This window comes from Sapajus apella, unplaced genomic scaffold (genome assembly GCF_009761245.1).
Source record: "Sapajus apella isolate SASKATOON/1434 unplaced genomic scaffold, GSC_monkey_1.0 scaffold23, whole genome shotgun sequence".
NCBI lineage: Eukaryota > Metazoa > Chordata > Mammalia > Primates > Cebidae > Sapajus > Sapajus apella.
Genome location: NW_022436963.1, coordinates 20500181 through 20522310, shown reverse-complemented (window position 1 = coordinate 20522310; position 22130 = coordinate 20500181). Strand labels below are relative to the sequence as shown.

The 22130-nt window shown below is 39.2% G+C and overlaps 1 protein-coding gene across 5 annotated transcripts in view; it reads left to right on the top strand.

The window, feature by feature from the left end:
• FRMD4B (FERM domain containing 4B) overlaps positions 1 to 22130 on the top strand; it is a 364030-nt gene that overhangs the window by 173781 nt on the left and 168119 nt on the right. The window contains exon 1 of one of the 5 annotated variants that reach the window (XM_032290456.1): positions 17691 to 18485. The exons of the other annotated variants lie outside the window; for them this stretch is intronic. Coding sequence (XP_032146347.1) covers positions 18459 to 18485 — 27 coding nt within the window. The 5' untranslated portion in view covers positions 17691 to 18458. Of the gene's footprint in view, positions 1 to 17690; positions 18486 to 22130 lie in introns of those variants that run through there. 5 annotated transcript variants of the gene reach the window in all.

Below are 22130 nucleotides of genomic sequence, written 5' to 3'. Positions count from 1 at the left end.
TCTATCAGATATCATTATTCATTATTTTTTATTTTTATATTTATTTATTTATTTTTGAGACAGAGTCTCACTCTGTCACCAGGCAGAGTGCAATGGTGTGATCTGGGCTCACTACAATCTTCACCTCCCGGGTTCAAGTGATTCTCCTGCCTCAGCCTCCCAAGTAGCTAGGACTATAGGCGCTTGCCACCATGCCCAGCTGATTTTTTGTATTTTTAGTAGAGATGGGGTTTCACCATGTTGATCAGGATGGTCTCAATCTCTTGATCTTGTGATCCGCCCACCTCAGTCTCCCAAAGTGCTAGGATTACAGGCGTGAGCCACCTTGCTCGGCTCTATTTTTTTTTTTTTTTTTGAGACAAAGTCTTGCTCTGTCTCCCAGGCTGGAGTACAGTGGCACGATCTCAGCTCACTGCAGTCTCTGTATCCTGGGTTCTGACGATTCTCCAGCCTCAACCTCCCAAGTAACTAAGATTACAGGCATATGCCACTATGCCCGGCTAATTTTTGTATTTTTAGTAGAGGTAGGCTTTCTCCATGTTGGCCAGCCTGGTCTCAAACTCCTAACCTCAGGTGATCCCCCAGCCTTGGCCTCCCAAAGTGCTGGGACTACAGGCATGAGCCATCGTACCTGGCCTCATTGTTTATTAAAACACTTTTGATTGAGCAATATTTATTACCTTCCAGGCACTTTTCTGGGCACTTTGGATACAACAGCATAACAGACAGCAGTAGGCTCTGCCCTTATGAAGCTCAAAGTCCATTGGGGATGAAGCAGGAAGGGGAGAAATATGACAAAAGGCTTCTTTCCAAAGAATTTATTAATGTCAAGACACAAAGCATGAGAAGGAACTTGGCATGTGCTGACCAAGGAGAACAGCATTCCAAGTGGAGGTAATAGCAGATACAAAGACACTGAGGCAGGAAAGAGTTTAGGATGTTGCAGGAATGGAGGGCAGAGTGGAGTGGCCAAAGTGTTGCAAGAAATGTTGGCCGGGCATGGTGGCTCACGCCTGTAATCCAAGCACTTTGGAGGCCAAGGCGGGCGGATCACCTGAGGTCGGGAGTTCAAGACCAGCCTGACCAACATGGTGAAACCCCGTCTTTAAAAAAATAAAATAAAATAAATTAAAAAAAAAAAAAGAAAGAAATGTTAAGGGCATCAGAAGTGCATTTGGCGAGGCAGCAGAGATTAGATCACATGGTGCCCTGATGTTCTAGAGTCTTCTGTAAGTATGGTGGGAAGCTATTGAAGGTGTTTCAAATGTAGGGATAACTTGTGCATTCATTTCAACAAATATTTACTGAGGGCCTATTACATTCTAGGCCTAGTTGAGGCATTGGGTTACAGCAATAAGCTAACAAAAAGATTTGCCCTCTCAGAGCTTCTTTCTAGTTGGCTATTTGTCAGTCAATGGCAACTCCACTCTTCTGGGTGCTGAAATGAAAACCTTGGCTGCTTTTCAACACTCACATTTTACTTGTAACCCATCAGCAAATCCCTCTGGCTCTACCTTCAAACTATATATCCACTTACTGTCTTCTTCACCACCATCACCCTGGGGCCAAGCCACCCTCATTGCTTAGCTGCTTTGTTGCAATAGCTTCCTAACTGGCCTCTCTGCAAATGCCACCCGGCCCTACAGTCTGTTCTCACCTAGCCTCCAGAGTGATTTTGTTCGAAGTAAGTCAGATCATGTCATCTTTCTGTTCAGATCCCTTCAATGACTTCCCAACTCTGAGAAACAAACCGACATTACCATCTCTACAATGCCCTATGTGCCTGTGTGATCGGTATTCTTTCTACCTAGGCTCCTCCCAACTCCCACCCCAGTTGCAGCAAACATACTCAACCTCTGGTCTTAACTCCCATCACCCTTTCTCTCCCTAACTCTTCTCTAGCAACACTGACCTCCTTGCTGTCCCTCAAACCTGCCAAGCACATTCCAGCCTCAGGGCCATAGTCCGCAGAATGTTCTCTGCCTGGAATCTCATTCCTGAGGGGTCTACATGACACATTCCCCATCACTCCCTGTAGGCCTCTCTTCAAATATTACCCCAACCAGGGAGGTAACTCCCAACCATGTCGTAGCCTGCTTTATTTTTCACTGTAACTCTTATCACCACCTGACTTTACGAATATATTTGTTGATATGCTCATCTCCCCTGCCAAAATGTTATTAACAGCTGAAGGCATGCAAGGGACTTCACTGTTAGAATCCTCAGTGCCTGGAACAGCACCAGCACTAATATGTGCTTCAGAAATACTTGTTGATTAAATTAATAAATGAATCTGCTTTACACTTTAAGAAGCTTGCCCCAGTGACTTTGGGGAGAATGACTTAAAAGGGTAAGAGCAGTCAGGAGGCCGTTTCAGATCTCCAGCTTTAGAAGATGGGGACCTGGGCAAGCGTAGAGGCAGCATGTGGTATGGGAAGACATCAAGCATTTGGAGGAGGAGGAAGCAGCATTAGCAGAACTCTGCCCAAAGGCAGTGTTTGCATTCCATGAAGCTTTAGAAACCTCATGTGGGGAAAAAGCCATACATGTTGAAATACATTTGTATGTGTGGGTTCATTCTTTTTCATTATTGAAATTAGCCCCAAGCCAGTGTAAGCTGACTGAGAATACATTCCTTTGGCTTCTCTAATGATCATTTCATTAGAAAAGCATTGCTTTAGATAGCAGTCGGTTATTTCCCCGATGCCAATGGGCTCCCTCAAGGACACCAGCTTGTGTGTACTGCCAGCTGCAAACACCCACCCATGCCCAGCCCAGGGCAGGGAACTTGGCAGTTTCTGCAGTGCTTGTCAGCTCTGACTGTCAAGCAATCGCTATTTCCTGTACCCAGCCCTGTGGTTGGGCTCTGGAAGGTCCCCTGTTTTTCCTGACAGACATTTCAGATCATTTGCTTTCTTTTTTTGGCATTTCTATGTACGTTTTTTAATCATTATGACCCTGTCTCAGGTCATTCCCATCCATTGGAGTTAAAGGAGGAATGGCCCTCCTGATTGGACTGGCCTGGAGTCTTAGGAGCAAAAATATCAAAAATAAAAGCAAAATTTTTTTCTGGCCTTTATTAGTGTTTAATTAAAAGCGTGCTGTCCCCAACCCTTTAGCTGTGTTCAAGCTTTTCAAAATTCTGCAAGCACAGACAATATAGAGAGAATTTGACTCTTAAGTTATAAGAGCTCGTCTAATTGGCACCATCAAATAATGATAGAATCTGCCATCGTCATCGCTAAAGAAGAAAGTTATACCAGGTATTTCCCAAATGTTTCCCAGGAGAAAGTACATTTTCAGTTAATAAGTAGGCTACTATCAATTTTTAAATTAATTCAGTGTTTAAGTTAGAAACAATTTTGGTCGGGATATAAAGAATCTTAATTGTCAAATCATACTTAAATTTATGAAGCTCTTTCTTCCTTAGGATTTTTATATTTTAAACTTTCTAAGTATTGATGCCAGATATAGTTCCTGCTGAGCTCATAAGATTTTGCCCTCAAATTCTTTTTGGGAATGAGATTTTTTTTTTTAATGAATGTGTTTTTCCTTCAATAAATTTCAGAAACCAACTCTGAGTTTCAAAAATCTTTTTTTTTTTTTGAGATTTTAGTGCCAGAATCTGAACAGTTTCCTTTATCCAGCGCAGGGTTGCATCCATTTAATTTTTTTCAGGCTCGTGTACTAAATTAAGTTATAAAAATAGCAAAAAATCACCACACCTTTACCTGTACATTGTGTTTTAAGTAAATTAATTATGTTCTTTCTACCCTTGTTTCTACTGGTCATTTTTTTCTGCGTTTTTTTCTCTGAGCTAAATAGGTCATGCTTAAATATATAAAGAAATAAATATGTGTGTATGTATGGCAATGAAAAATATACAAATACATGTATGTATTTATTATATATAGGACTGTGTATCTGAAGTTTTTCAAGAAAGTAAACCATGAGCCAACATTTCACTAAAGATAGCTTTCGCTTTTTTTCCACCAACCTTCATCATTGCTTCTAAAGTTATAGTATGACTCCGAAATAGCAGATCAGTACAAATAATATGGTTAGACTCCATAATAGGTGCATTATTTAGAAAATTACTATCAATTTTGATGAAGTTTAGCAAATGAAAATTTGATAAACGAATTCATCTGTTTCCTTTGATTAAAAAGAAGAAAACAACCTGGACTCAGTGGCTCATGCCTGTAATCCCAGCACTTTGGGAGGCTGAGGCGGGAGAATTGCTTGAGCCCAAGAGTTCAAGACCAGCTTGGGCAACATGGTTAAACTTCATCTCTACAAAAAATACCAAAAAAATTAGCCAGGCATGGTTGTGTGTGACCTGTAGTTCCAGCTACTCAAGAGGCTGAGGCAGGAAGATTGCTTGAACCCATAAGGTTGAGGTTGCAGTAAGCCGTGATTGTACCACTGCACTCCAGGGAGTTATGTGCTGAAGGTCCTGTGTCATTGGCTTGGCTGGCTCATCTGTGCAGTGGGATTATGCCATGGGCTACCTCACTGGGGAAGACTGAGTATAAAGTGGAAGGCAGAAGAGTGAGACATATTCAAAATGTGGCGATTGCATTTGTCCAAGAAGTATGCAAAGTGCCTGTCCAAGAAGAACAAGGCGGGTAGGCACAGGATTGAGGGATGTGTGAGAAAAAAGACAGAGGAAGTGGCCTGGGAAACCACACTGCCTTCGTCATCCACACCAGCTGCATTCATTATTTACTGCTGTCTAATGGCATCAGTCTGTTCTAATGGATGTTGTAATGGGATGAACAGCTTTATCTGTTTCCTTTATGTGATTTGCACATATCCTGTGGGAGCTAAGGATATTGGAGTCAGGTGGTATGAGTTCCAATGCTGGCCCATGTCCCTTACTGGCTGAGTGACTCAGAGCATGTTTCTCAGCCTCTTTGAGCCTCAGTTTCCTCATCTATAAAATGGGAACATGATATCTCATGATGTTGTCACAGTTAAATGGGAGAGTGCTGTGTGACTGCTTAAACTGATTCCTAGAACATGACAAGAACTCAACAAATTATAGTTTAGAAAAAGGCCCTGGCCACTAAAGTAGGCAAAAAGAAAAAAAAAAAAGAGAGATAAGGAAAAGCATCCCAGAAATGGTAATATAACATGTTTTACCTACTGATACATGTCATATAGGTGAAATTATCTAAAATAAGAATGAGAGGAAATGAATATTTTAAAGCAGAAGTGTTAAATTATAATTGATCTGATAAATTGTTACAACCTTTTTATAGGACAGTGTAGTGTTACCAGTTAGAATGTAAGATATTTGTTCTCTTTGACCAAGAATTTCCATTTCAGAAAATCCTCCAAAGGATATTCTCATGTAGTGTTGTATGTGCAAGGATTTTCATTGCATCGTTATTTGAAATAGCAAAGCAGAATAAACAGAATAGTTAATTAAATGATGGTACCTCAGTACTATGGAATTCTCTGAGATCAAGAGAAAAAATGGAGTTGAAATTGGCCCAGATAATTGTCAGTGATATATTTTTGGGGTAAAAACAAAAACAAAGTACAGAAGAATATATGGGATATGTGTATGTGTATATATCTATGTATGTATGTGTATTGTTATGGATATATGCAAGCAATATATGTATGTGTTCAGGTATAAGGAGGGATGGGGCTGGACATGTATCACCCAAATTATTCATAAATAATTTTTACCTCTGGGAAGTGTAAGTGGATGAGGGAGAAGTTTCTGCTTCTCTTACTTTATATTATTCTAAGATCAAATATTTTATGCAAGAATATCTATAATATTTTTACAATTTTATAAAATGTCCTTTTCAAAACATTCGATCCAGGATCTTGTGTAAACCATTTCTGGAGAATCGGATCTTTTTAATTCAGTCTTGTGTCCATTCACACAGTGCCAGCAGGTAGTAGTGTCTCCAAGTGTTTGTCTAGTATGTCCATTTAAAAATGAATATTCACAGGCATGGTGGCTCATACCTGTAAACCCAACACTTTGGGAGGTTGAGATGGGCAGTTCACTTGAGTCCAGGAGTGCACCATAAGCCTGGGCAACATGGCAAAATTTCATCTCTACAAAAAATACAAATCAATCAGGCATAATGGCACATACCTGTATTTCTAGCTACTGAAGAGGCTGAGGTGGGAGGATCTCTTGAGCCCAGGAGGTTGAGGCTGCAGTGAGCTGTGATCATGCCACTGCAGTCCAGCCTGGGTAATAGAGTGAGACTATCTAAAAAAAAAAGATTATTAATTATTATTGATGTGAGTATGATTGAAGAAAAAGTCATATTTGCGCTCTTTTAAGAACTATAGTTTTTATTAACGCAACATATGTCAATAAGTTTAATTGTTAGTGATATGCATAGCTTAGAACATGAAAGTTCTTTACTGGTTATTAACAGTGATATATATTCACCAGATATTTTCTAAACATATATTTGACATACATATCATATTATTATAACATAAATTTTTACAGAGGTGAGATCATCCTATATAATTTATTTTGAAATCTATTTATTTACTTACATGTCTTACATACTGATGTATGTCATTATTTTTCATAAGTGTTGTGTATTAAATGGTGTGAATGAACTATAATTAATTTCACCAGTCTCCAATTGATGGACGTTAAGTTGTTCCCAATTTTTTTTTTTTTTTTTTAGACAAAGTCTTGCTCTGTTGCCCAGGCTGGAGTGCAGTGGTACAATCTAGGCTCACTGCAACCTCCGCTTCCTGGGTTCAAACAATTCTCATTTCTCAGCCTCCCAAGTAGCTGGGATTACAAGCCTGGGCCACCATGCCCAGCTAATTTTTTTTTTGCATTTTTAGTAGAGATGGGGTTTTTCCATGTTGGACAGACTGACCTTGAATACCTGGCTTCAAACGATCTGCTCCCCATCAGCCTCTCAAAGTGCTGGGATTACAGGCTTGACCTGTTTCCAATCTTTACTAAGACAGTGCTACAGTAACCATTCTTATAAATAAAACATTTGTGGGAGAATTTCTGTGAAATGAACACCTTGAAGTGATATTGCTGGAATTTGGAAGGAATTTGGTTTTCTATAAGGGTTGTACTGGCTGAGCATGGTGGCTTATACCTGTCATCACTGCACTTTGGGAGGTCAAGGCAGCTGAATCACTTGAAGTCAGGAGTTCAAGACCAGTCTAGCCAACATGGCCAGACTGGTATTTTCAGTATCTACTAAAAATACAAAAATTAGCCAGGCGCAGTGGCATGCACCTGCAATCTCAGCTATTCCGGAAGCTGAGGCAGGGGAATTGCTTGAACTTGGGAGGTAGAGGTTGCAGTGAGTCGAGATTGCTCCACTGCACTCCAGGCTGGGCAACAGAGCAAGACTCCATCTCAAAAAAAAGGTTGTACCAATTTATGCTGCTACCAAGTGAATAAGTATTTTTCTTGTCCACACTCTAGCTAACAACTTTGATTTATACCAGTCTGCTGGCCAAAATGGATATCTGTTTTCTATCTTTTTATTTTACTTCATTTATTAGTAGAGATGTCCAATTTCCATAACTTTCTTAAGGGTCATAATGCTTGGAACGCTGGAGTTGTTCTTGCCTTGTAACATTGGGTGAAACATATATTGTATTTTGTCACAATATAAATTGGTTTGAGAGCAATTTCAGAGCCAGACTTGAGAGCAAGTTTTAGTCTTTTCAAGACTATTTCTCATCTCAGAGTGATATGGAATTTCCTTGTATAGTTAAAATAGGTTTATATAGAGCATTGCTGGTTAAAACCCAAGTGTCATAAAGATAGATGTTCACATGGCTTCTCTGTTATGCACTAAAATCTTAAGCTTTAGAAATGGCTGAGAATAGTTATTGCTTTTTATAATCACTATACTATTTGGTTTCATACTGTGGTTTCTTCCTTTACTGTTTAGTGAATTTCAGCAATTTTGTTTTATCTCTTCTGTAAATGGCCTAAACTTCATTTAGATAAACTGAGAAGGAATCACCAAGGCCTTCATTTATTTTTTTAAAAAACAAGTGAGAAAGCTTGGGGCAGGAGAACAGAATGATGCACCATTTATTTTTTTCTTTTTTGTCTTAGGCGCCTAGGGGTTTTTGAGTTTCTTTGGCAGTCTAAATTCATATTTATTAACTTAAATATAATTTAACCAGAGTTGAATTGTCTTGATGAGATTTCATAGCCACGAGCGACCATGAAACGGTCATTTGTCTCATTTGGGGAGGCACCAGAACTGATTACTCAGGAGATGATTGAAACTGCTGATACCATTAATGCCATGGTTGTTCTGGAGATAGTGCCCTGAGGGTGAAGATGGATTAACCCACAGATTTTGTTTGTTTATAGAGTAACCAGAGCCAGCCTGACTCAGAGACAAACTGGAATTACTGCAGGAAGTTTCCCAATGAAGGCTTTTGTCATTTTTTTTAGCTGCCCACTCACCACTGGCATACTGTTAGCACCCAATCTCCCTTCTGGAAGTGCCCACCAGGCAGATGGCAAAACGGCAGGTCCCAGCGCATGCTTCCTGCTGTGGCCACCAAGGGGCCAGCTTGTCCTCTGTCTTCTGAGTTTGAGCTAGAAAGACAGGACGTTTGGAAGTCAGAATCATCAAGGCAGCAACTGAGGTGGGTGGCACAGACAAGACAGTTGCGTGACATCAATTGTCACTTTGCTCCCTGTGGTTCTCCTGTTTCATGTTTATTTTCTAAGCCTGATTAAAACAGCCATTCTTTGCTTCTTTCATCCTGAGAGGGCTGATTTTGGTTCAGGGATCAATATCACCCCCTTGCCTATATAACTTGGGGAAATACTGATTGGTCTCTAAGCCAGTGCTTCCCTACTTTCTTTCATGTCATAGAATATACAGAAAATGATAGTGTTTGTGTGGCACTCAGAAATGGAAGAGGCTGCTCAGGCTGGAGGTGATCACCGAAGGGTCTCTGGCTGCCTCCAGGGCTGAAAAGACGAGTAGCTCAGTACACCTGTTGCCTCAGTACACTGGTTTTGAAGCTGTGGTTGAAGCTAGTCATGATGACCTTATTCCTCTGCCAGGAATTGGATTAGGGTAAACACAGGACCTGGCTCTGGTCAATGTGGATCCACTTCTTAAAAAGCTGTCTACTCAAAAATGGGCATGGAGGCCAGGTACGAAGGCTCATGCCTATGATCCCAGCACTTTGGGAGGCCAAGATGGGAGTATCACCTGAGCTCAGGAGTTCAAGGCCAGCCCAGGCAACAAGGCAAGACCCTGTCTCTGTTTAAAAAAAAAAAAGCATTGTAAAAAGGAGTGATCCTTTTTTGGGTGTGGAGATGTGAGAGCTTCAAGAATGGCTGCTATATTGCCACCGTGAAGGAATGTCCTGGGTGGGAAAATGGAAGAAGCCTGGGACTTAGATGGTATTGCTAATCTGCTGACCTCACCAACCTTCGCACTGCCCTACCTGGAGATACTGAGAATATACATCCATATTATTTATTTTCACTTTTTGTTTATTTTTTTTACTGTAAAAAGCATTCTGATACAATATAAGCTCAGGACTTGAAGCTCAGGACTCATAGAAGAGTGATCCAATAATAACAACAAAAGTATTCAAAATATGAAACTTTTTAGGAAAAATGTAATAAAAATTGGAGACGTACTGATATAAGGAAAAATATTTAAGTTTAGAATAAGATAGGCAAAAGTAGGAGATTATTTAAAATTCAGAGTTCTTTATATTAAAAAGCATAGGACTTTTAAATTAATATGATAGTTGTGTTCAACAGAAATTTTTACCAGTATCAGCAAAATGTTAGGGAACAGGAAGGGATTCCAATTAACACTCATGAGACGCAGAAAAGCATACAAGTCAAGAGCCTGAACTTTGAAGCCAAACTGTGTAGGCCTTCATCTGCTACTTTATACTTTGAAGCCAAACTGTGTAGGCCTTCATCTGCTACTTTATACTTTGAAGCCAAACTGTGTAGGCCTTCATCTACTACTTTATGGGTGTGATTTCATGTAAGTTAATAAACCTCTCTGTGCCTCAGTTTTCTCATCTGTAAAATGGAAATAATAAATAATAGTCCCCACTACAAAGGTATTGTGGAGTTTATACTTATAATAAACAGGAACAGAGTATGGCACATATTAAGTACTATATAAGTGCTTGCTATTATTAATCTACAATTATCACCTAAACCTATACCTGTGCAAAAAAAAAAAAGCAAATTAAGTTACTTAAACACAGATGCTTCTACTACTTCACAGTCACTAAAATAACTAAAATTAAGAAGACCTATAATACCATATTTTGGCAAAGATGTGGGATAACCGGACCTCTCATCATTGGGCATGTAAAATGGTATGACCTTTTAGGAAATTGTTTGGCAATTAAACATACATTCATCCTATGATCTATTAGCTCCCCTCATGCGCATTTATTCAAGAGAAATGAAAACATGTGCATGTGCAGATACACGCACACACGTACACACACACACACACACACATACACACACACAGCTTGTAAAAGAATATTCATAGCTTCCCCCAAACTGAAAACAGTTCAGATTTTTATTAACAAGAGAAGAGATAAATAAACTATACTATATTCATGCAATGGTACTACTCAGTGATTTTTTAAAAAATGAATGAATGGCTAATATATGCAACACCATGAATGAATATTAAAAACATTTTGCTCAGTAAAAGAAACCAGGCATTAAAAAATACATACTCTATAATTCCGTTTGTATAAAGTTCTACAACAGGAAAAACTAATCAATTGTGATGGAAATCTGAATAGTGGCTGTTTATGGGAGGTAAGGAAAGACTGGCAGAGGTAACTTTCTGGAAATGTTTTATATCTTGGTGGGGATGTGGATGACGTGGCTCTTATACCGAAAAATATGTATTTTTATTATGTATAAATTATAGTGTAATTTTCTAATGAAACAAAAAGCAGTAATCGATGCTGCCCAGGTTTTGAGTAGTAAATGCACAAGATGAGCATCTTTTTATCACAGGTAGCAAGGAAGTTGACAAAGACCACTAAAATAATGTCACAAGGACTTGGGAACTGGCTTGAAGAGCCTCCCACTGACCAAAATGGGACAATCTGAATATCAGTAAAGAAAATTTAAAAAATAACTTTAATGCATTAAAACACATAAATTATATTTAAGAGCATATGCTCATAATGACAAAATACATTTTGACGTTCCATGAAAGTACCCAACTCATTATTTTGGAAACTGGCAAATAAAGATAAAGGATCAAACATTTTCCCTGCCTTTCCTGTATGAATTATACTACTGGGTAACCGATTAATAGATCAGGAAAAAAAATCTCTCATTATACAAATATTCTAGCTAGTAAGGGATAATAGAATTAGAAAGCCATTGTACCACAACCCCTAATTAATTAAATGATACAGCTTTTGAGCATTAACAGCTGCTAATGTTATAAAAAAAAAAAAAAAAAAAAAAAAAAAAAAAAAAAAACTAGTGGGGACCTGCGAGACAGTATTGCCAAAAAAGATCTAACTGAAATCGGATTGAGCCTTGAGACTTAACCAACCTGCAGGAACCATAGTAAAGAGAGGAACATCTTAAGTGACACCAGGGAATGCAATCAGGAAAACCTGGGTGGTAGGAGAATTTACAGGATAAACAGCCTAGTTTATCCAACATATGAATTCCAATGAGAGAGACAGGAGGGAAAAAGAGATGGATGGAACAGGGACCTGTAGATTAACAGAGACCTAAGGAAGATATGAACCAATTACAAAATATAGACCTTTTTTCCATTTTGATTCAAACAAACTTGGGGAAAAAAGACATTAATCAGATAACTGGAAATTTGAAGACTAAATAGATATCTGATGATATAAAGGAATTATTGTTAACTTTTTAAAGTATTTAAGGTTATATTTTAAAAAGGATTCTTATCTTTTATATTGAATTATTTACAGATAAAATTACTTAAGTCTTGGTTTTGCTTCAAATTAATACCTACAGGAGGACAGAAAGTTGGTGAGAATACAAATGACTTAAAACTAGGTGGAAACATGGGAGGTGGTTATTACACTGGTTTTTGACGTTTTGTGTGTACTTGAACTTTTCCATTATAAAAACTTTTTTTGTTTTGGTTTTAAGGGAATACAAAGGGAGAGAGAAAGGGGGAAACAACACAAAATGCCAGGTCCTGCAGAAAGACAGGAAGGAAATGTAACAGAATGCCTGAGTGTTAACCCGTGGATGCATTCCACCTTGTCTGCAATGGCCAAATGAAAAGGCCATGTATAACAGCATAGGCCCTGGGTTCAAATCCTGTTATTCTACCCCCAACTGGGGAGACTTTTGCTACTGGACATCTCAGTGCCTCAGTTTCCCATTTCCAAAATGGATTTCAAGAATGAACTTTGAAGACCTCTTTCATTTTTCCAAACACAGAGATGAGACTCAATTTTACAAAGTTTATGTCGATTGCCTAAAAAACTGCACATGCCTTATGGTAAAACCAAGTCAAAAGTCATGGCCTCCATCCTATGAAACAGACAGAAAGGAAACTCTTACTATGCCTGCTTCTCTCCCCACCTCTTTTCATCTCTGTTTTTCCATTTACGGTTAAGAAAGCAAGAAAATTCACCTAGCACAAAAGTTTCCCTCTTTTTCTGCCTAGAGAGGAACATGAGTAATGAACTTTTCCAACAGGGTTGTTTTTCCTGGACATGGCGCACCCCATCCAGCTGCTAAAACATGTGATCCTGAAGGAGACCTTAAATAAACTTAAATGTTCCTTATCGTTCAGTCCCAGTTTGTATTACATTATGAATTAATTTTCTGTATTTGGTACTTTTCCTTTTTAAACAGAAGTTCTATTCATTCAAAGTATTCGTTGAGAACTTTCCAGGTGCCACGTGTTATAGCCCTGAACAAGGCAGAAATGGTCCTGAACCCAAATATTCCCGTGGCTGGCTGTTTCCTGACCACCAGTCTTAATCCAGGATCTCACTCACTGTCCCCAAACAGCGTTCTCCATCCCTCTTTATCATGTCTTCCTGCTTTATTTTCCTTTTAAGTCTTACTCTTATCTGAAATTATCTAATTTATGAATTAAATTATTTTTTGTTTCATACTCTCCTCTGAATACCTCTCCTGTTCACCACTGTGCCCCCACCATCTAGCACCCTGTCCAGCAGAACCAGCTACATAATTTACAGGACTGTACATGTCTTTTCTGTGTCTATAACCAAATACCACAGACTGGGAAATTTACAAAGAAAACAGATTTAGTTGGCTCATGGTTCTGCAGGCTGGGAAGTCTAAGAACATGGCACTGGAATCTGGCAGGATCATCCTATGGTAGAAGGCAGAAGGGCACACAGGTTCATAGGAAGAAAGAGGAAAAATGCGGCTGAACTTATCTTTTATTAGAAGCCCACCTCCATGATAACTGATCTACTCCCATGAAAATAAATTAACTCATTATCATGTCTTAAAGGTCCACTTCTTTTTTTATTTGTTTGTTTGTTTCTGAGGCAAGGTCTCACTGTTTCACCCAGGCTGTTGTGCAGTGACACAATCTTGACTCACTGCAGCCTTAACCTCCCAGGCTCAAGTGATTCTCCTACCTCAGCCTCCTGAGTAGCTGGGACTGTAGGCTCATGCCACCACACGTGGCTAATTTTTGTGTTTTTTATAGAGATGGAGTTTTACCATATTGCCCAGGCTGGTCTTGAACTCCTGAACTCAAGCTATCTGTCCTTGTTAGCTTCCCAAAGTGCTGGGATTACAGGCATATGCCACTTTGATCTGGCCAGTCCCACCTCTTAATACTGTGAAAATGGCAATTAAATTTTAACATGAGTTTTCATGGGGAGATTCAAACTATAGCACAATGCAAAATGAAAATGTGGGATTCCTTGTTCAAAAATGATTAAGAATTGTGAGACAGCAGAATACTAAACCAAGCATGAGGCTGTTCTGAGGGTTGAATCTTGTGGGCCTACACAGGCCACACATCCAGCTCTGATGTCCAATACCTGATAGACATTCAAAAAAATAATTACGGCAATGAATGCGAATTTAAGAAAAATCACCAGGCATCCGAGGAGCTCTGACATACAGATTGATAAAAGATTAAGAACCAAAACCAGCATGTGTGTGAAAGGATTGTGTAATTCCTCACCTGTGGAGTTGACTATGCGGTGACAAACAAAGTGATACTCTTCTTTTTTTGAGAGATGCCAGGTCTAGGCTGTAATTTGTCGAAAGTTACTGTTTTCACCTTTGACTTCCTTGTAAGGCCTCTGCATGTATTTGATGCTCAAAAAATATTTGAACTGAACCGAATTGTTTCTAGAGGCTGAATTAGAGAAGGATGAGGAGATATGAGGAAATATTTTTTTCTCTAATGCAAACCTCACTAAATTTAGGAGGAGATGAGCTGGTCTTAAAGTTTGTCCTCTTACTTTATGACAAATGGTTCAGTGCTATGCCCAGCTGTCAGAGTTTTTGAATACCGCAATACATTGCCGGTGTTGCAATTTTATAGTGTGTCTGGCATTCATTTAGTATGTGAAATGTTCTGTGATGAAAATGATAGTTTTATGATAAAACACAAAGCTTCTCCTAAAGACTCAAAAATCAGGATCCTGATTCCACATATTTTTCCTTAAATTGGTGGACATATTTGCCTTGTTCTACTCTCACACTCAATAAAAGCCTCCACAAAGTCGCCAATACATATGTACAAGCTCACCAGTTAGGTGATCATCCAACTGTGTCACAATTTGTATTTTATAGGTACAGCTTCACATATAAGCTCATATTTCATTTGGACCTATTCCAGGATATAGTTTGGTTTTCAATGGGACTCCTAAAAAGGGCTCCCCAAGTCTACATTCCTGGATCCTATGTTAAACCCTACCTTGTGTCTGGCTGCACGGCAGAAGGCATTTGGAAGAACAGCGGCTTCAGAGTGATATAGCACCAGCTTTGCCACTGTCGTGTTCTGGCCTTCGAATGCCAGTTACCTGGGACCACTTCTGATTTACTGATTACAAAACTCCTGTCCGATACCCTACTACTGCAGGAATTATCCATTTCCTCAAGACTGAATATCTGGCACCTATGCCCTTTTCCCATCTTTACACCTAGAGCCCTGCCAAACTCCCCAATCCTGTGTTTATAAGCACCCACATTCTTGAACGGTGTTGGTCAGTAGGCTAATGGTGTCAGATTCCAATTATCCTTTCTCACACAAACTGCCATATTAAAGAGGATCTTCTTGTTTGCAAGTAAAGTTTTGTTTAAAAATTAGAACTACCTTGAGCAGAAATAGAAATTATAGACTCAGTAACTGAAAAGGCCAGGGAATGACTTCAGGTTCAGTGGCATTTAGTAATTCAGACAGTGGCATTGGAGTCTGTCTCTCCAGCTCTTCTGTCTGACATGAAGTTTCCTGGTAGCCCCAGACTTTAATGCCAGCAGCTTTGTAACTCCAGAACAAATGAAAACAGAGATACCTCTCTGTTCCCTATAACTATTGGGTATGGGGTGTGTTAGTAAGGGTTCTCTAGAGGGACAGAGCTAATAGGATATATATATATATTTTTTTTTAATGTGTAATAAAGCCTTTGAGTGGCAAAAAAAAAATTGCAGAAGCTTTTTAGTTGCGTGTGTGTGTGTATGTGTGTGTGTGTGTGTGTGTGTGTGTGTGTGTGTGTGTGTATGAGTTATTAAGCATAATGCACATGATCACGAGGTCCCACAACAGGCCACCTGCAAGCTGAGAAGCAAGGACAGACAGTCTGAGACCCAATACTGAAGAACTTGGAGTCTGATGTTCAAGGGTAGGAAGCATCCAGCACAGGAGAAAGATGTAGGCTGGGAGGTTAGGCCAGTCTTGCCTTTTCACATTTTTCTGCCTGCTTTATATACTAGCCATGCTGGCAGCTGATTAGATGGTGCCCACCCAGATCAAAAGTGGGTCTGCCTTTCCCAACCCACAGACTTAAATGTTAATCTCCTTTGGCAATACCCTCAGAGACACACCTAGGATCAATACTTGTCATCCTTCAATCCAATCAAGTTGACACTCAGTATTAACCATCACATGGGGGTAGAGTGATTTTATTGGCCAGTCTTGAATCACATGCTAATCCTCTTTACATGGGAGTATGTGTTTCCCCCCTCCACCTCCAGTTATTTGAATGGTGTCATCATAGAAAAGCAGGGATCCCGTTTCTTAATTTTAATATTCCTGATAGACTCCAATCTCTATGTGTTCTCATGCCATAACCTGACCTTGCCCTGCCTCCCCAATGAATTTGGTCTGTCAGCCTTCACCTGGCCTGCAAGCTGCCCTGGCCTCCTGGTTTAAGCCTTGCCTAATCTAGCCCACCTTGCTGCTGAAGCTGGCTATCAAAATTCTGATTGTCCTTTAACAGTGAAAACATTTTTACCGTACAATTAGAAATGTCCCCCTAGTTCTCTCAGTTGACTCTCCAGCCCAGTAAGAAAAGGTACCGTATACTGAGTTTTTACTGTTTATATATTAACAAATAGAAGATTCTCGCAAATAAAATAATACAATAATTCCCCACTTTCCCAACAAGAAGACTAGGAACAAATGTTTTGGGTCAACCTATATAAAATTTTCAGAATGTATATGAAATATTAGAAAATTTACTCCTAATATTAGAAGTAAATGGAAATATTAGGAGTAAATTTCTAATATTGCAGAACACTTGTTATGCAGATTAATAATTGGTGTTATTTCTTCCTTGTGCTTTCCCTCTTGATAGAATAATTTTATTCAACTTCTTCACATGCATCTGTGTGCCGGCACTGAAAGAGAAGTCCTCTTTGAATCATCCTTGTGTCACAGCATAGCATCTCCACTTCTGCCCAAGTTGTTTAAGCTATATAGAACTTTTCAAATCTCCATATATGATGCTTTTCTGGGAATATCATTGTGCAGCATTTTTTTCCTTTTTCCATTTATCCTATAAGTATATATATATATATATTATATGAAATAATGTTTAAGTAGCTTGTTTTCTAACATCCAACCCCTCCAAGTGGGAGGTCACATGCTCACAAATAATTACTAAATCTGTATTAAATTTTTTCCCACCTTTTCTACTGATATCATCAAGTGACTTCTATTTGCATCCAAACTTGGCATTGACTGAAGTTGTTACAGGATGCCATGTCTTCCCCAGATAGTGTATGCTGGTCATAGTAATTAGAGTTTTTGGAATAATTTGAAGATAAAGCCTCTCCCTCATTTCTGAGGGATTAGCATTTTGTAGGGGGAAAGGAAGGTACCCCACCCTATGTTTAGGTACCTGTGGTATCTCCCAGGCAGATTATTTAAGCTTTGCATGAACTATCTCTTTTAATTCCCCCAGCACTCCTGAAGGAGATCAGGATTTTTATCTCCATTTTACAAAGGAGAGAACCAATTCTCAGCAAAACTAAGTAACTTTCCCAAGGGTATATACAGCTACAAAATACCAGGTTTCTCTGACTCTAGAACTCATGTTCTTAACCATACCATACTCTTGAGCAAAATTCCAGACTGTTCTTTTTTCAGGTGGGAGAAGCATGATATCCTGTCACAAGCTTTTACTTAATCATTCTTTTAAAAAAAAAAAAGTTTATTATTTTTCCTGTGTTCTGTTTTTCTCTTTGCTTCACCTCCAAGCATAATATATTTTAATTATTTCCTATTCACCAAGTGACGTCAATAGTAATGATTTCATTAAATGCAAATAGTGAAATGAGTCTTTTCTGAGTCCACATCATTCTGCCAAGATTTTCTGTTGTGGCTGGCATCTTTGATGCTGATTGATTTTACTAAGGCTGTTTTGTGATTTCTTTCTGAGTGGAATAGCTGTTGACATCAACTGGCTGTGAGTAGCAAAGTTGAGTTAAATATTATTTTTATTTATATTCATTAAATTCCCAGCCTCATTCAGAACATGCACAAAACGAAAGAGCCAAAATTGAAGTTTAGATTCATACATGGCATCCCCTATCTCTGAATAATTACCCAACCCAGAGCGTGCATTATCAATGAAGTTTAGAAAATAATAGATGACCTTTCATCTTATGTTTTAAATGTGTAATAAAGAAAGCCTTTGAGTAGCCAAAAGAAATAGCAGACTTTTTTTTGTTTTGTTTTTATTTTCCCATTGCTCCTGTGACTCATGTTGAAAGGCTTTTGTTTCTAATCAAAGCAAAAAACAGTATGGTCATTTCCTTGAGATTATATGGCAGCGGAAGGCGTTGGGGATTTTTAGGTTCCTACTTCCACTGGCTTGTAGTTGGAGAAACCGCAAGTGCGCGCACAGAAGCGCGCACACACACACATGCGCGCACACACACACACACACCACAAGCGCTTAATACGTGTGTCTTTTGTCTTACACATTCTCTGCAGTTCCTTTAAATGAGGCGAGGTCATGAGGGTTCGGAGGTAAGAATGATTTCTTTTATAATCTTCCAGCTGCAGGCTATGTAACGGTGCTTCTTCAGCTTTGACTGGCGTTTCTTAGAGAAATCTTGGTCAGATTTTAATATTGTACTGGGGGTGGACTAATCGAAGAACTAATATTGCAGAACCCAACTTCCAGAAAACAAAATTACAAGAAATGTTTATCTTCACTCTTGTGAAGGAATTACTTTTTCCAAAACAGAGTTGGATGTGCTCCGTTTGATACCAAAGTGAAGATGGTCTTTAAAGACGCCCATCGTCTGGAGGGTTTTCCTGTCATTGTTTTAATGCTATCTTTGCCCCTTGAAGGTCATGAAAGTCTGATTTCTTATCTTGCTTTAGAACTTTGGCAATTACAAAGTACATAATTCCACCTCATCACCTTTCCTCTGCTCCCACCACTCGTTCTCCTTTCTTCTCCTTCTTTTTTTTTTTTTTTTAGTTTTAAAGACGAGTTTCCTTACAGATGTAGAAAAGGCAGAGAGAGGGCAAGGAACCGTGTCAGTAAACAGCACAAAAATGCTTTTTGATTTATAATTGTTCATCGTTTCGTCAGCAAGATGTGTTTGGGGCCTTCCCTATTTTTGTAAACAGTTGGCAACAAAGATCCTGTGGTGTCCTGAGCTCATTAGCAGCCCCTCTGAAAGGATCCTTTGATGCGGGTCCCCGTTTTGCCTGGAGACAGAAGAAGGAAAATTGAATTTTTTTCCTCCAGTCTAGTTTGTGGTGAGGATTCTATGTGATCACAATTCAGCAGCTCAAGATAGAAACCTCAGAAATGCCATTTTTGGGGACAGCTACCAATTAATAAAACTTTTATGATTTGTCAGAGGAAGTCCTACATCCTTATTAAAGGGAAGCTTTTCTTCTTTCCTGCCTTGTAATGTGGTTATGGTAAACTCATTAAGTCCAACTCTATGTGGCCATTTTTCTTCCCTGATAGGTAGATGTTGATGGTGGAGGGGAGGAAAATCTGGGTAAAAAACAAAGGAAATTATCTCATCCAGTAGACTGCAAAAACTCTTGGGGATAGAAGGAAGTCTGTAGAGGAAGTGGGTAGGATTGGGTAGAGAAGAGAAACGTCAAAGTAAATATATCACAATAGGAACTAGAATAGTACCCTTTTGCCATAAAATAACATAATAGCGTAGCCTTAGAAATGAGTCCATTGTCTGTAAATCAGTCCTATCTAAAGATATCGAATGTCTGAAGGAGTGGAAAGGAATATAATTTTATCCAAATGCCGTCCTGTGACCTGGATTCACGGAGTGGCATTATGGTGATCTAAGGTCTCACTATAAATGATCCTGTTCTTAAAATTCGGGTATAGAGCCTCCTGAGAAGCAAGACTGTCTTGTTATGTAGCTCTTTCAAGGGTCAGAAACTACAGCTCTTAGCAGCGGGTCTAAAATATTCCCAGACATACCAAGTTCCACTCCAGAGCATATTCTGTGTGTTCCTCTGTGTTTGGTCCCACATTTGGAGTATGCAGGGAAGTTGTTACTACTAGAATGGAGGTTCCTACAGACAGTTACTCTGTGTCACCCATGGAGAGAGTGCCTAGTGACTATCAGGAGGCAGTGGGATGGGTGGTGGACACATATCATTGGCTGAGCAGAATTGTTAGATATATTTATGCCATGGAACATTTAAACCAGAAGAAACCTTGTAAGTCACTTTGTTCCATCTCCTCATACTGTTACTGAGAGATTAAAATCCAGAGAAGAGGAAGACTTTTTCTAAGATTTCCAGTCCCATTAGAGGCAGGGCACAATATGCATTCTCAATCTCCTGAGTCCCGAATCTATGCTCTGTCCAACCTTTGCCATTTGGGGGCCAGAGGATGTTTCTGCCTAACTTCCAATATCTCTACACTTCATGCAGCCTGAGTTTCTTCTCATGGGTGCATGCATCTTGGAATAGAAAGGTGGAGCTGCATCCAAATGAGAGTCTGCTTTCTGTTCTGCATGGCTTCTAACTGCTAGCAGAAGCCTGTGCACAGGTACAAAAAAGACCCCAGGAAAAGAACTACCAGTCTTGTCTCTTATCACAAAAAGCTATAGTGCTAGGTGAAACCATACTGAGACATTTTCTCTTTGTTTCAAAAATATTGTGGCAATCTGAAAATACTAGTGAGCCCTCAGACGAGGCCTGTCTCAGGATCGTAATTCAAGTATGAGAATTACTTTTGTCCCTGAGGTAGATTCTGTGAAGTTCCAATTATTAAGATATTTTTCTTGCTTAATGTTGGAAACCTACAAAAATTTTTAAATGCAACTTTTTCCTAAACTGAAAAAGTAAACCTGAGTACAGTAAACTATATATTAATATATGTTTATGTGACTTGGCAAGGTTGAGCAAACAATTTTTTAATGCCAGTAACAGCAATCTAAGAAAAGGAAGGTATTGGGCATATTCCCTGTTTACTTCAGATGTTTTGTTTTTTTTTTTTTTCCTTAAAGGAAGCTTTTGTAGATGGGGCTGTAATTGTATGCACACTCTTGTTGTCTTGTATTGGTTTATTTTCTCCTTTGGTTTTCTTTTCTTCTTTCCTTGTAAGCTGAAATGAACAATTCTACAGAGGTGGTACTTATTCTTTCAAGATCACACTTTTGTACTATCATGTCTATTAGATGTTTCTAGATTCAGGTTTTCTAGTCTGGAGGGAAAGTGGTCCAGAAGCTTTTCTTCTATAAAGGAGAATCTTTATCCTGTACAACAGTATGGTGTGGCTGAAAAGCCCAGTAGACAAGAGAGAGAGAACTGGACTCCGAGTCTAACTCTGCCCTTTACTGACAAGCTGTGTGGTCATTCCTATTCACTCCTCAGAATCCACATTGATGAGTGAAGGGATTAGACTAATGCTGAGGCTATTTTTTAGCTTAGAAATGCTCTGTCACTCTTAATTATTGGTAGTTATTTCCCTATTATCCAGATATATTACAGCTCTGTCTGTCATTCTGTTTACCTCCATCTGTCTCCCTCTTTTCCTTCCTTTCCTCCTTCCTTCTCTCCTTTCTCTCTCCCATCTTTCTTCCTTTCCACTGATATTTTCCTTTTCACATAGAAAGAAATTCAGGGCACAGACTACAATGACCCAGATGCCTGTACAGCCACTGACAGTATCTGGATCGGGACAAACTGAGTAAGGCAAGGTTGGAAATGGAGAAATTATTGATGCTGTTAACTGGAGTCAGACATTGAGATGCTGTCTAGGAAGAAATCAGGATCTGTGGAAATGGATGCAACTCTTAGATTGGAATTTGACACTGCCCCCTTGGATTCCAAATTCTTTAAAAGTCAACACCTATTCCCTGGGTATGTACTGCACCAGCAATATGTCAGGCTTGTGCTTGCAGAGGTGAATAAGATGCAGCCACTATATTTATGAGGCCATGACTGGTTTGGGAATATAAATAGAACTCTCCAGTGACTCTTTGTAGCTCTTACAAGCTGAACTTTCAGTTCATTTGCTGTTCACTCTTGGGGAGTATCGAAACTGTTAAGACAGGCTGGGCATGATGGCTCACGCCTGTAATCACAGCACTTTGGGAGGCCAAGGCGGGCGGATCACTTGAGGCCAGGAGTTCAAGACCAGCCTGGCCAATGTGGTGAAACCCCATCTCT